Raw genomic sequence first — 15,905 nt, forward strand, 5'->3', positions numbered from 1 at the left:
AGTTTTAAAAAAGAAACTAAAAAAGAATAACCAAAGGCTAATAAAAACAATTACCTAGAGGAAAGTGAGTAAACAGGGATAAAATAAGACTTCTCTAAGTGTGTCTTGTTAAAGCTGTATAAATATTTACATAACTTAGATAGGGCATTCTAGGCCGAGGGAACAGCATGTACAAATGACCTGCACATGTCTGGTCCATTCAGGAAGAGCAAGGATATCAGTGAATAATTTTTGGTTTACTTGTTTGCCTGCCCTGCTAGACTGTAAGCTTTTAAGCATGGGTCAATGGCCTTCATCTTTGTAGATTAGGATTTTATATACACTGTATTGTCTTACATATAGTCTATGTTTAATACATGTTTGTTGAGTAAATGATTGAAAGGTTGTTTGAATTCAGTGTCTTGAACGAGGGAGGAAAAAAAGAGTAAGGCACTTTTGGAATCTCATTGCCATAAGGCAGGGGTCGGGAACCTTTTTGGCTGAGAGAGCCATGAACGCCACATATTTTAAAATGTAATTCCATGAGAGCCATATAACATGTTTAAAACTAAATACAAGTAAATGTGTGCATTTTATGTAAGACCAACACTTTTAAAGTACAATAAGTCTCTGAATTCTTTTTAATAACCTTGTTATGCTGTTGCTAACCAATGATGAATAAAGTACTTCTTACCATTAATGCGACTTCTGATGCTGCATGGTTTTGCTGATGGCTTTGTGGTCTGGTTGATATGTGGTGAGGTTAAGCATCATGCAGGCATTAAGACTTCCATCCGTTAAATGTGATTGTAGGTTGGTCTTAACGTTCTTTAGATATGAGAAAGACTGTGCCCATGCATACGTAGAGCCAAACATTGTCAGTACAGCAATACTCACACGCTGCAGTGTGTAGTATGTGATGGGAAGCTTGTTCCAAGTTTTGACAATTAGCTGGTCTGTGGGTTGAAGTTTTTTCATTTCTCCCCACTTGTGTTTGCTCGCCAACTCTGCTTGCTGTCATGCAAGTCTTTCCAAATCTTCATTCAGTGACTTGAACTTATTCACCCACATGTCTGAGGCCTTCAGGTCAGCAGCTTGTAGCTCAAAATCTCTGAACAACCAGGGATGTAACTCAGGTTGGCGCTGTCCACTGTACACTCGTGTGGATGGGTGATGAATTTAATAAGACGAGTGCGCTCACGAAATTCTCCAAAGCGCGCTTTGAATGACTGCAGGAGATTAGATGTGAAGCCCACTAGCTGCTGGAGATCAAGATATTGAGCAGGGTCACTTGCTATGCATGCATCTTTAAACTCTCCCAGTTTTTCAAAGTGTAGTAAAGGACTTGTTTCAATGTCAGCAATGAAGAGTTCCAGCTTGTTTTCAAATGCAAACACTGCTTGTTGAAGAGATAAGACTGTATTTCCAATGTCTGCATTTTCACATTGAGCTGGTTCAGATGTTCAGTCATGTCCACGAGATAGCAGAACTTCAGGAACCATTCAGTGCTGGCTAACTCAGGATGCTCGACGTTTTTCATTTCAAGAAAAGTCCGAATTTTGCTCAGACAAGCTGCAAAACAGCTGAGCACCTTCCCTTTTTACAACCAAATGCACATTGCTGTGCAGAAGTAGACCAGGATAATTATTCCCAACTTCATCCAGCAGTGTTTTAAACTGGTGATCATTTAAAGCTCAGGCAACAATAAAGTTGACCACCCAAATGACCAGCGACATCACCTCACCAAGCTGCTCACCACACATCTGAGCACAAAGCGCCTCCTGATGTAGAATGCAGTGAAAACTTAGGATGGCTCTCTTTTCATGTTCATGAAGAAGTGCTACAAATCCTCTGTTTTTCCCCACCATGCACGGAGCACCATTTTTTCTTTAGAAAACTCAGTAGATTTTTTTCTTTAGCAAACTCAGTGAAAGACTTGAATAAATCCTCCCCTCTTGTCTCTTTCATAGGCAAAACAGCAAGGCTTTCCTCATGTAATGTGTCACCTACAGCATACTTTGCAATCACGCTGAACTGGGATGAATGGCTTACGTCTGTTGACTCATCCAAAGTGAGAGAAAAGAATGGTGTTGCATTTATGTCCTTCACTTGTGTTGCCTCAATTTGATTTGCCATCATGATGGTACGATTGTGAACAGTTCTTGCCGACGGAGGCATGTCTTTTATTAGTTTGATTATCTTGTCTTTATCTGAAAAGTTGTCAAAAAGTTCATTGGCAACATCAAGCATGAATGCTTTGGCATACTCCCCATCTGTGATGGCTTTCCGTTTCTCACAATTGCTAAAGCACCAGCAAAGCTAGCCAAATTCTTATCACCTTGTTGGGTCCAAACACGGAATTGCTGCTGACTAGCTTGCACTCTGCACAGTAGCTCTTGACATGCTTTCTTCCTACTATCCCCTGGTGGATATTTTGATGCAAATGTAGTATGGCATGTGTGGAAGTGCCACTTTATATTTGACCATTTCATCAATGCAATTTTACCATTGCATATTAGGCACACTGCAGAACCTGCTCTCTCCACAAAGAAGAATTCCTCTGTCCATTCCTGCTGAAAAGTACGATACTCCTCATCGTTTTTTCTTTTAGCCATCTTCTTCGTCAAAAGGGTTTCTGCAATTAGCTAGCTGACTACTTGATTAAAAGGAGGGAAGTTTACTTCCTGACCTCACAATGACCCGTGTACGCTATGCATTATCCAATAAAAATTTGGTGTTGTCCCGGAGGACAGCTGTGATTGACTCCAGCCACCCGCAACCATGAACATGAGCAGTAAGTAATGAATGGATTATAATACATGAGAATGTTTTATATATATATATATATAATTTTTTTTTTTTTTGTATTTTTCTGAAGCTGGAAACGGGGAGAGACAGTCAGATAGACTCCCGCATGCGCCCGACCAGGATCCACCTGGCACGCCCACCAGAGGGCGACACTCTGCCCACCAGGGAGCGATGCTCTGCCCCACAAGGGCGTTGCTCTGTTGCGACCAGAACCACTCTAGCGCCTGGGGCAGAGGCCAAGGAGCCATCCCCAGCACCCGGGCCATCTTTGCTCCAATGGAGCCTCGCTGCGGGAGGGGAATAGAGAGACAGAGAGGAAGGAGAGGGGGAAGGGTGGAGAAGCAGATGGGCGCTTCTCCTGTGTGCCCTGGCCGGGAATCGAACCCGGGACTTCTGCACGCCAGGCCGACGCTCTACCACTGAGCCAACCGGCCAGGGCCGAGAATGTTTTATATTTTTAACGTTATTTTTTTTTATTAAAGATTTGTCTGCGAGCCAGATGCCGACATCAAAAGAGCCACATCTGGCTCGTGAGCCATAGTTTCCCGACCCCTGCCATAAGGCAAGGAATTTACATTTTTCTTTATCACTCTTTTCTGATGAATTAGAGGAAACCCAAAAATAAAGCAGCTCGACTGAGACAGAATTAACCTGCTGTTGTATAACAATCTAACTATATGAAGGTAGAGACAGGTGGTAGCACTCCTTCATGATCAAGAGACGCAGGTTTCTTGTTGCTGGGCCAACCTCAAAGGCACTATCCTCATCTCCAAGTTCAGAGCTGGCCCAGCACCACTACATCTATATTGCAGCCCACAGAAGAATAGCCACTAGCAACATGTGGCTAATGAGAATTAAAATGCCGCCAGTGTGCTTGAGAAACTGAATTTACATTTTATCCAATTTTAATTCATTTAAATTAAAATAGGCATATCTGATGAGTGGCTACCAGAGTGTTTATTTCCTCCATTCTGCTGCTAGTGCAGATAAAGGACATTTCCATCATCACAGAGAATCCTATTGAAAAACAATGATCTAAGATTTTTATTAACCCTTTAATGATTGTTCATTTTCATGGATTGCTACAATGTGTTGGTTTCTCAGCCGTCAACTGAAAGGGAAAAATAGAAAGGATGATTACAGTGGTACTACGTGGGTGCCTTGATAACTTCTCTATTAGAGATGGAAAAAAACATTTTAAATAATCTTGTTCAATGATTTCAAAGAAGAGGAAACTGAGTTCTGAAGAATGAGTTCTCTTACCCCAGATAACTCCTAAAGATTCCTGATTTTTTTTTCCTCTTCCCTTCTTCACATCAGAATAAAATGTAATGGAGCAGCATAATACAGAAGAGTGCTACCAGCAGATACACCAAATTCATTCATATCTTCACTGTTACATGAGTACCTATATACCAAATGCTCTGTGAAGTCCCGTGGCTATGAGGGCCCCGGCCTTCACTGAGCTTGGATTCTAGCAGAAGGAAATAATCTTTCTTGACTCTTCTTTAATCAGTCTCCTATATCCATAGACTCTAAAGATGCATCTCCAATCACTCAGAGGCCAATAAACTGTTTCCTTTTCTTTATTCTGCACATATTTTATGCATTAAGTTGGGTGACTCAGCATAGGTAGAGATAAACTAAAGAACTGCAGTGACTCTTGGGTCCCACCTCATTCAGTTCTCCTTTGGTCCCTGTACAACAGGCAGACGTGTGGGGATGATGTACATGTAGAGAGTGAAGAAGAAAGAGCGAAGGACTGAGATCTTTATTTTATTCTCACCTAGGAATTAAATGAATGTATGCATTTAAACTACTATTAATTTATGGTTTTAATGATTTGCTTATTATTATATATTTGTTCAAGATTTTAATTTTACTTATTTAAAATTTTTTATTCAATAGTTTTTATCTTGTTTATAAGCTTTTATGTTTTGTTTTCATTAAATGTTGCCTTTAAATAGTTGTAATAGTAAAATGCATGTGTAACTAATAAAAACAAAGATGACTGAAGTGTTATTTTCAGGGAGCAGTGTGTCTTTTGGTTTCCCATGCACATTGAAGATCTTTAATAGCATGCTAATATTTTAATTTTTTCTCAGTTATCCTGTTTGAGAGACTTTCTAATCTTCCTCTAATTCAATGGTAATGTTTATGTAGTGGTTCCAATTGGTTATTCAACTTATCTGCGAGAAGATTATAATGACATAAAAACTGTCCTCAACTTTCTGCAGTATGAGGAGCATAACTGGATCATTTGTGTGGATCTTAAAATGGTAAATTTCCTGTTAGGACAACAGAGAGGTTTCATGAAGTATCCTTGCTTTCTGTGTTTGTGGCACAGCCGCGCTCGGGAGAAACACTGGACACAGAAGGAGTGGCCGAAATGTGAAGCTCTGGAAGTAGGGATGCAAAATATTGTGAATGAACCTGTACTTAATCGAGACAGGATCATTTCCCCCCACTTCACATAAAATTTGGCTTAATGAAGCAGTTTGTTCAGGCTTTGAATAGAGAAAGTGAATGCTTTCAACATATTATTTCTGCTTTTCCTGCTTTGTCTTTTGAGAAGATAAAAGCAGGTGTATTTGATGGACCTCAAATTCAAACCCTTATACGTGATGAAGAATTTGCCAGGAAGATGAATAAGGAGGAGAAAGCAGCATAGCAGTCTTTGTGGCAGTTACAAAGAACTTCCTTGGCAACAAAAAAGCAGAAAACTATGAGCTTCTGGTTCAAAGGATGCTGTTGGCTTTCTGCGAAATTGGCTGTAACATGAGCATTAAGATTCACTTCCTGAACAGTCACCTTGATAAGTTTCCCAGAAACCTTGGAGCTGTTAGTGATGAGCAGACTACTGCTGGAACATCAAACAAGATTGTCCTGAACAAGCACACAAACGCAAGAGCTACAAATGCAAATTTTTGTCTGAATAGAATTTAAATAAGTTTTGTGCAAATTTTATGATTAAATAAGTTTTTTAATATGTTCTATTTTGAAATTGTAGACAAATTCTGATGCAATCATATCTTTTAGTGTATTAGTGAATTTACTGCATTATATAAATTATTATATTTTCACAAAGATGATGCCCAAGAAGACATTCTTTTTCATTATGTTAAACTAAATGTTGAAACTTTTACAATAAGATGAAAACCTAAAATCTTGAATTGCAAAAAATCTGTAGCTTACAGAGAAAAACTAATGTCAGATTTGAGATCAGCACACTCGAATTAGGTAAGAACAAGTATTTTAGTGGATGCAACAAAAATTTTGTTCCCCAGTGTTATCTGTTGAGGGTGGTTATATTAAAACAGAACAAATACAAATGAATGTCTAATCATTTAAATTTTGAACCTAAGCAATCAAGTATTCTTTTGTGTGTGTGAGAGAGAGAGTGGGGAGAGAGACAAAGGGAAAGAGAGACAGGAGGGAGAGCAATGAGAAGCCTCAACTTGTAGTTCTGTCACTTTAGTTGTTCACTGATTACTTTCTCCTATGTGCCTTGACCAGGGGGCTCCTGCTGTGCCAGTGACTCCTTTCTCAAGCCAGTGACTTTGGGATCATGTTGATGAGCAAGCCCATACTCAAGCCGGTGACCCCACACTTAAACCGGTGAACTCAGGGTTTCAAACCTGGGATCTCGGCATATCAGATCAATGCTCTACCACTGCGCCACCACCAATCAGGCAGCAATCAAGTTTTATAAGGCTTTTTCTTTGACTTATAATTTTATTTTTTTTATTATGTAAATCTACCAAGTGGATTTTATAATGTAAAATTCATTTGGCATGATTAAGATGGATTAACGTTTTGTAACTATTAAAAATTAGTACAAAATATCTGGGGAATGACTCATATATAGTGCACACTCAGATGTTTGGAGAAAAAGCAAATGCATGTCTTACTTTGTTGAAATTATTGTTAAACCACTTTCACTCATTAACAATCCAGACTATTTTTATCATTTTATTTACTAGTTTGCAAACTAATTGCATTCAGTTGTGTTATTAGCAATATTAATAATTTGAAAATATACCTTTAAGGATAAAGCAAATAGTTATGTTATTGTCATTAGGAACTAAAATTAAAAATTTATCCAATTTTTTGGGGTGACATTGGTTAATAAAATAATATAGATTTCAGGTGTACAGTTCTGTAATACATCATCTGTAAAGTTGCATTGTGTTTACTATCCCACGTCAAGTCTCCTTCCCTCATCCCATATCCCCTCTTTATCATGCTCTGAAGGATAAGCATGAGCAAATAATATGAGGTCCGGGGGAAAAAAAATGTAAAATTTTTAACTATGGAGTACAATACAAAATTCACAGGTCTTTTTCATATACAGTATTGGAGAAAAAAAACTCGTCAAAGCAAAACACCTAATCTTTAAAACACTTTGCCTTGCCGGATTCGTTTCGAGCCAGCATCACTTTGGCTCCCTGCTCCAGCCAGGGACATTCTCTGGCGAGGGCACTTTGGTGGAAAACTATTGAGCTGTACGGCCTTCGCTTCTTTGTTTCTAACTTACTCCGTAATCTTTAGAGGAAATAGATGACACGTGCAAAGAACTTCATTAACGTACAGAGACATTAATCCAGCTCCAATTTAGGGAGCAGAGGACCCTCTAGCGCACTTATCAACTCCTCCTTGAAACCTGATGTTGGAGTAATCCTCGGAACCGGAAGCACCACTTATATCCGCGCATGCTCTCTTAGGGGAGAGGCACCCGTTCCCTTCCAACCCGGAAGTCCTGTTTGTTTATTAAATTGCGACAGTCGTAAACTAGGATTTTTTGTGCCGGCTTCTTAGCTTTACGACGACAACAACTATGGCGGCCGCCAGTGGGCGATTTGAAAGTGCGAGAAGTATCGAAGAGCGTAAAGAGCGGGCCCGGATCGCCAGGGCCGAGGTGTTGCGCCAGGTATTTGGATTTGGGGGATTTTGAAACCATTTAGAATTGTGAGAACGGAGGTTTCTTGGGAGCTGGGCCTCTGGCGCTGCTCCCTCCCTAAGTCCTCTCATCACTTCAGTACCACCTCACTCGGTCGGGAGAGGGCCGGGCTCCCTTTGGGATACGTGCCAACTTTCGGTTATCTCCCACCTCTGGCAGGCTCCAGTTGCTCGTTTTCTTGTCAGGAAGCCCTGTTTTTTTCCTCTTGAGTTTCCTCATTTTTTACATAATCTGTCCTTGATACTTTTATCACCTATTGTCCACTGAAAAGGAGTCTCCCCAGCGTATTTCAGAGCCCTAGCCTTCGCTCCTGCTGTGTGTGAAATGAATATTTTCATTTTCGGGAACACATATAAGACGTGTAGGAGCAAATTACGTGTGACGGTGTCATTCTCCTGTCGTATTATCGGTATTGATTCCAGGCTTATTGTACACCCTTACTAATCCGAACAAGCGTTGCCACAAGAGACCCAGAAGACTTAGCTCCTCGAAAAAAGTTCGGAATCATTGTATTTCACGTTACGACTGAGATGCAAAGAGAAGTACCTTGTAAAGAAAGGAGGAAGTAAATTGGATTAACTGAAAGATGTAAGAAATGTGACGTTGAAGGGAAAAATGAAGGAGAGAACATCATAGAGTATAAAGGAGAGTTTTTGTTTTTATTTGCTTGAAGATGGAAGATTTTAAATGGGTTTAAATGCAGATGAGAAGGAACAGGTAGAGGAGACAGGACGGAGATCGGTATGATGATTACAGCTGGGTTTTAAAGGGGAATAGTGGGTGATTAATCTTGGACAGGTGAAAGGTCAGTGTTCTTTGATTTTTGCATATGTAAAATATATGTATAATAAAATATTTTCCATTCTTGTCTCTGTATGGCCAGTAGCCACGGCCACCATCACAGCCGCCTGGCCCATGTAGGTTCGCATTAGATTTGGACAGATGGTAATAAAACAATGGAGCCAAAAACTGGTGGTCCATCTTTTAATCATAGCTTGCACCTGGCAGGCAAGAAATACACACAGTGGGAAAACACTTCCCTTTCCATTCAGGGCTCCCAAAGCCACTGACTTATCCGAGTTTCCTAGAATCAAAAGTTTCTACCTCACCAGCCTTATTCACCTCTGTTCCCCATCTCCTTCCTTCTCTCTGCACAAACTGCACAAACTGGCTTCTCCCTCAGCACTCCACCATCTTGGCTGCTTCTCCTCTCCTCCATGTGGCCTTTCTCTGCTCTCCTTTCTCTGCTCTCCTCTCTAATGCTAATCTCAGGAACCGAGAGAGAACAAGCTCCCAGTCTGCTCCACTTTATAGTGTAGAAATCAAAACCTTTAATCCAATAAACAAATAGGGAAGTCTCTGATACAAAGTCACTCATCTGAGGCATAATGGGATTCCTCATAAGAGTACACCATCCCACATCATATAACAGCCAGGGTGTGGGGAAAAGCTTAGTTTTAAAACTAAGCCTTAGGCTATAATAACTTTGCCAGCTTACAGCCCGTCTCCCACACACAATGCAAACTATAAGCGAGCAAATATATATACCATATTTACAAACTTATTTGACCAACAGTCTCTTTAGTATTTCAGGTAGTTTTTGGAGAGAGGAGGGTTTGTAAGCTGTGATTATTTTATAATGGAGATATGCATTGAATTTAAGAAGGACAAACCCAACTTTGGAGTTTGGGGAGAGAAAGAAAAGGGCAGGAAGAACATCCTAGGAAGAATGTATTTTATTTGACTATTGTGGAAGAATGGAAATTAGCAATATGGTCATTTGTTTTCAGAAAGATGATTCTTTGTGAAGCATTTTTGGGGTGTAGGTAGAGGATTATGGGCATTGAATATTGAAGGTGTGGAGGTCAGTCACATCAATTACAGAAATCTCAGGTAGTACCCCTGGGATGGTGAAGAGAAAAGAAGTTAAAGTCAGAATTTAGGTTGGGAACTTAAGGAAAGGGGAGGGTCTAGAATAGGCCTCAGAATTCTGTACTTGATTGGTGGCTCAGTTCACTAGAGATTGGTTGGTAATGTGGAAAGAGGTTTTTTTTTTTATTTTTTAATATTTTATTCTTTCCTGAAATCTTCCCTATATTTTGTCAGAAGCAAATTCCTGTCAAGGAACATTTGATTTATGAGAACATATGTAAAAAGCGGGAGGAGACATTGTTTTACTTTTTTGTGAAAAGCAGTTGGATCAGTGTTAATTATTTTTTCCGTCATTTTAGGCTAAAGCCAATTTTGAAAAAGAAGAAAGGCATAAAGAACTTAAACGACTTCGAGGTGAGGATACATGGATGCTACCTGATGTGAATGAGCGGATTGAGCAATTTTCACAGGTTAGAACTAACAGGTTTACTTGATGTAAGCATGTCTGTCTTTTTTGCACTTAATATTGGAGGGTTGACTTTATAGACTATTTTTTTTTTATTTTTCTTTTCTTTTCTTTTTTTTTTTTTAATAATTTTATTTTTTTAATGGGGTGACATCAATAAATCAGGATACATATATTCAAAGATAACAAGTCCAGGTTATCTTGTCGTTCAATTATGTTGCATACCCACCACCCAAAGTCAGATTGTCCTCTGTCACCTTCTATCTTGTTTTCTTTGTGCCCCTCCCCACCCCCTATCCCTCTCCCATTCCCCCCTCCCCCCCGTAACCACCACACTCTTATCAATGTATAGACTATTTTTAAGAGTTACAGAATGAATAGTGGGCATTACAGAATAGTTTTATCTCTCTGGCGGAAAGAATATATTTTAATATTTTGGACATTATGACATTGGACAGATATTGTTACTTGAGTTGGCTGATAGAAAGCTTAGTTTCAAATTTCTGGCTCACTTGTAGCAAGTTTATGCATTTTAAGCTTAATGGGTTTTTTTGGTCTCAATCCTTGTTTTCTTTTTCTATAATTTTAATTTATTCTATCTTGTATTTTAAATGGCCTAATAATCTTCTGTAAATTCTTTTGGGGCCATAAAAGGATATATACATATATATGCACATATAAAAATGTTTGTATATACATGTGTTTTTTATTATATATGTCAAATGAATCTACAAATAAATTAAAACTTCCCTCAAATTTTCTGATGGCTCTATGATTTATTAGTAGTGCATATACTATAGAAGTGTGTTAAGGTTTCTTAGAAGATTTTAGATTTTATTTATTTAGTCATGTTTCTTGTCTTATTTCCTGAAAAATTAATTTTGAAACATAGATATTATATTTTCCTTAAAATATTTCCTTTTAAAGTAAGATAAAATTGTCCTGGCTGGGTTGCTTAGTTAGAGCATTGTCCCAATACACCAAGGTTGCAGGTTCGATCCCTGGTTGGGGCACATACGAGAATCAACCAATGAATGCATTAGTAAGTGGAACAACAAATCAATGTTTCTCTTTCTCATTCTCTCTCTCTCTCTCTCTCTCTTTATCTTTCCCTCTCTTTCCTTACCTTCCTCTCTTCCCGCCCTTCCCCTCTCTCTTGAAATTAATAAATAAAATTAAAAAAATAAAGTTTAAAATTTAATTATTTTCTTCTTAAAAATGATTATTTATAGGAACACTCTGTGAAGAAAAAGAAGAAAAAAGACAAGCATTCCAAAAAAGTAAAGAAAGAGAAGAAAAAAAAGAGTAAGAAACAGAAGTATGAAAAAAACAATGAGTCAACTGATAGTTCATCAGTAAGTATAATATATAGGAAAACTAACCAAAGCATCTACTTGAGAATGTTTTATTTAAAGAAATAATGTATGGGAACTTAAAAAATAACAGAGCTTAAAAAATAGTAGTTAGGGTATGAAAATGCAAGTAGACATGAAATCTATTGCAAATGTCTCGGGATATTAGAAGTATGAATCGTGAGTTAAAGAGAGAGAGGTAAGAAGGTGGAGATGAGATTTGGGAGTCACTGCTTAATGAAGCCCACTAGAAGAAATGAATTGCCTAAGGAAACAGAGGAAAGAACAGCAACACTGAGGAGCCAATAAAGGACATTGAGTGAAGTGTCTGGAAAATTTGGAGAAGGGAAGAGAGCAGTATTATACAAATAAAGGAGTTCCAAGACATTTGAGAATTCATTACCCCTATTTTTTTTCATAGAAATTAACATTTAAGTCTTTAAAATAGAATATGTTTATATATTTATCTTTGGGACCAAAAGAAAGAAGATTCTAGCTCTGCTCTGTCTCTAGCCAGTTCTGGGATGAGAGGACTCAGAAAGGAAAAGAAAGCAGACCAAACCATTCATGCTTGGTTTTAGGAAGAAGGAGATATGATGCATACAGAGCAGAAAGCTAGAGATGTTAGGGATAATTGGTCTAATAGGTATAATCTTCAGAGGTTATGCTTTCAGGTGAGTCATCATATTCCAAAATCTGGACTCTTCTAGTTTCAGAAAGTAAATTTTTGGCAGTGTACCTGAGATGGTAATTGACTCATGAAAGCCTGTCTTAGATGAGAATTCAGTGTATTAATTCATAGTGAGAAATACAACTGGATAGTTAATTGTTGAGTAGCCAGCATATTTTGTAATGGTAAGAACATTTCAATTATATAGAAAAAAAATTTTTTGGAATATAACTCAGGACAAATGGAGTTAGAAAATCTTAAAGTGGCTTGACCGGTGGTGGTGCAGTAGATAGAGTGTTGACCTGGGACACTGAATTTGCTTATGCTCGGTGATTTCTGCCTTAGTGGTCGCTGAAATAATTCCCCTATTTTCACCAGTCCCCTAGTGTAACAAGGTTGAAACCACTGGGCTAGATAACAGAAAAGAGGATACTATCTCTTTCTTAACTTCCAGAAAGTCCCACACAATACTTTTGTTTTCATCTTATTGGATGCTTGATTATTGGCTTCACTTTCCAGCAAGGGAGGCACATGACTTCTCCAAATAAAATTGGGTTCTATTGTTAGGAAAGAGGAGGAGCAACTCATAGTCTTTGTGACAGGGAGCGGTAGATAAGGAGTACTGTGGTCGGATGTGCCTTTATATTATTGTAAATATATTTAGGGCTGGGATTGGAGAAGGAAAGGGGGCTTGAAAGCCTGGAATCCAGGAGACTAATCTGGTTATTTCAGTCAAGATGAGACAAAAAAATTTGATTTAGGGTTGCTGCTTTGTAAGGATGGAGAGGAGAGGATATGTATTTGTTGGGACTCTTGGTTGCAGGTAACAGAAACCAAACTTAAATTGGCTTATACAAAAAAAGGGGAGATTTATTATTAGAATACAAAAGGCTTATAAGATATCTAGGAATGTAGCTGCACTTCCAAAATAGCTAAAATTAGAGTCATGATTTTTTTTTTTTTTTTAACAGAGGGTGGGGGTGGGGGAGAGGGATAGATAGGGACAGAAAGGAATGGAGAGAGATGAGAAGCCTCAATTATCAGTTTTTCATTGTGGCACCTTAGTTGTTCGTTGATTGCTTTCTCATACTGTGGGCCTTCAGCAGACCGAGTAACCCCTTGCTCTAGCCAGTGACCTTGGTTCCAAGCTGGTGAGCTTTGCTCAAACCAGATGAGCCCGCGCTCAAGCTGGAGACCTCAGGGTCTCGAACCTGGGTCCTCCGTATCCCAGTCCGACGCTCTATTCACTGCGTCACCACCTGGTTAGGCAAGTCATGAGTGCTTTTTTGGGTCTTCTTACCCTCTCCCATTTCCCCCCCTCTGAGTTCTATTGTTTTCTTGATACAGGTCAATACTTGCTGAATTCTATTCCTCCTGACAGAAATGGCCTCTGCCAGTGCGTTTCCAGTCCCCCTTAGCTACAGAGCAACTAATTTAGTCATGTTGTCAAGTTCCTGCAGGGTGACTAAGATTGATAAGAGTTTTGTCAAGTACTTACTCTGAAATAATCACCAGCTGGGGAAAAGGATTAGCTCCTGTGGTAATCATGTGGCGTTCACTGGGTATAGTTGAAAAACATTGTGGTAGAGAAAATAGGAGGTTTGGATGGGAAGGGTAAGATGATCCTGACTTTGGGGAAGTGGGTGGTTGGTGATGCCAGGTTATACAGAAGGAAGAACAGGTTTTGTGGAAGATGATGAAGGGTTAAATTATATATTTTAGTTCTTACTGAGTTCAGCATGACATTTCAATAGTATAGGCAGTTTAAATCACTGAAACTTTGGGGAGATTAATTAGAAAGATAGTATAGTTGATGGTAGTTTAAGCCATGGGAGTGGATATAAAGGCCCAAGGGGGAATGTTTAGAAATTTAAAACGTGGCAAAGAATGGAACCCCAAAGAACATTGACATTTAAGGTTGAGAAAAAGAGAAAGTGCATGAAGAAAATGGAGAAGAAACAAAGAATGGGAGGAGACCTGGGAAATGCCGTGGAAATTAAGAAAGTGAGTCATCAGCAGTTGTATTTAGCAGAGAGGTCTAGAGAGATAAAGACTGAAACGTTTTAATGAATTGGGCAAAGTGGAAGCCATTGATGACTTTTGAGGAAGTTTTAGTAGATATTGGGACAATAGCTATATTTTAGTTTTGAGAAATGGATGACAGGATGTGAAGGCAGTGGATGTAGACTACTCTTTCAGGAAGTTTGGCTTAGGATGGAAGTTGAAAATAAATTGCTGCTAGAAGGTGACAGAGTCAGGGAAGGTACCCCCTCTTCTCTCCTCCACACACAGACAAAAGGGAGGGGAAGTACTTGAACATATTTCTAGGTCAGTTGAGAGTTTGGTGGAACCTAACTAAGGAGGAGATAACTGATAGAGCAAGGTGCTGGAGGAATAAGAATGGTTGGGATCAAGATCTTTGGAGGAGGACCCTCCTTAAACACGAAGGGTTAATAGTGGGTAAGAGTAGGCACAGGTATGAATAATTTTATTGGGGTGTGGGTAGGAAGCTAAGGTGGCCTCATTTTTCTTGATTAAGGAAGAGGAGAAATCATTTACTGAAAGTATGGGAATGGGAGTTGTTAGGAAGCCTGAGGAGCATGTTGAAGAAGAGAGTGTCTACTATCTGCCAAGGTATTAAGTGAGGTCCTGGGGATGCAAAATAAGCCAAAGCAGATACAGTTGCTGTCCTCATAGCATGTACTGCCTAGTGAGGGAGTGAGACGTTCACTCAAGTAGCCAAACAAATAAATGTAAAACTTATAAGTGTTTCAAAAGGGGACTAAGTGAAGGGAGTGGAAGAGAGAAGTAACCAAAGACCACTAAAAGGAAATAGTTGTGTTTGAGACTCGACCTTAATGGAAATTGTAGAGCATGATGATTGGATTTATCTGGGATGGGAGATTGGTTGCAGCTATAGTGGTGAAGCAACTGATGGCTCTGGTTAGTGAATTTCAAATAATTGGTTAATGTCTGATAGAACAGAGAAAAATCTGTAGTTTTAGAAGGCCTTTGACAGAATCCTTTGGAAAACCCATTTTAGTTTCTTTTTTTGAGTTTGATCTTAGCAACTGGGTGCTCCTCCGAAGAAAGTACTATTTAAGTCCTATTTTTTTTTAAACTCCTTTTTTAATGGCTGGCTCTAAGAGGTAAGAACCAGGTCTGTCTAAATTGATTTCATGATGCAAATACTAGTAGATCAGAAATACATTTATGGTGATTATCCTAAAATATTGTAACTATACATATAAATAAGTAGTTCTAAAATTTCTATCTAGATTGAAATCAAGATATAAATAAGTGAATGAATAAATGAATGAAATCTTCTCTGCATTGGGAAGCAGTTGGCTGTTGAAATGCAGAGCACAAATAGATTAACACCATGGGGATTTTACCTTTTACTAGACATGTCTCTGTTCTCTAGTTAGGGAATTTTCAGAAACTTTGTGGAATGAAAGAATACTGGTTTCCCAGGAAACCCTCATGTCCCTCCTGTGGCTTCAGAGGTTCTCTGCTAATGCATTAACAAGTGGCTTACAGTGGGTGGTGGTCAGGATCTTCCCTGCACTTAAGTTGTACAGCTCTAAAGAATGGCGTTTAGAGCCAGGCAGATCTGTATTTCTATTCTGATTTCCAATGTGGATACCGTGTAACCTGGGTATGTTACTTAATTTTCAGGAGCTTTTCTTATCTGTAAAACCAAAATAATATATCCTGTTGGATTGTTTTAAGGAGTTAGCATGATAGCATATGTGAAAATTCTTACTATGGTACTTAACATAGAAGAGCTGATTGATA

The 15,905-nt window shown here is 38.8% G+C and overlaps 1 protein-coding gene across 1 annotated transcript in view; it reads left to right on the forward strand.

The window, feature by feature from the left end:
• The first annotated feature begins 7,599 nt into the window (after positions 1 to 7,599).
• CWF19L2 (CWF19 like cell cycle control factor 2) overlaps positions 7,600 to 15,905 on the forward strand; it is a 120,992-nt gene continuing 112,686 nt past the window's right edge. The window contains exons 1-3 of the mRNA XM_066247570.1: positions 7,600 to 7,717; positions 9,979 to 10,089; positions 11,318 to 11,440. Of these exons, the coding sequence (XP_066103667.1) occupies positions 7,625 to 7,717; positions 9,979 to 10,089; positions 11,318 to 11,440 (327 nt within the window). The 5' untranslated portion in view covers positions 7,600 to 7,624. The remainder of the gene's footprint in view (positions 7,718 to 9,978; positions 10,090 to 11,317; positions 11,441 to 15,905) is intronic.

The sequence above is a fragment of the Saccopteryx bilineata genome, chromosome 1, assembly GCF_036850765.1.
Source record: "Saccopteryx bilineata isolate mSacBil1 chromosome 1, mSacBil1_pri_phased_curated, whole genome shotgun sequence".
Lineage (NCBI taxonomy): Eukaryota > Metazoa > Chordata > Mammalia > Chiroptera > Emballonuridae > Saccopteryx > Saccopteryx bilineata.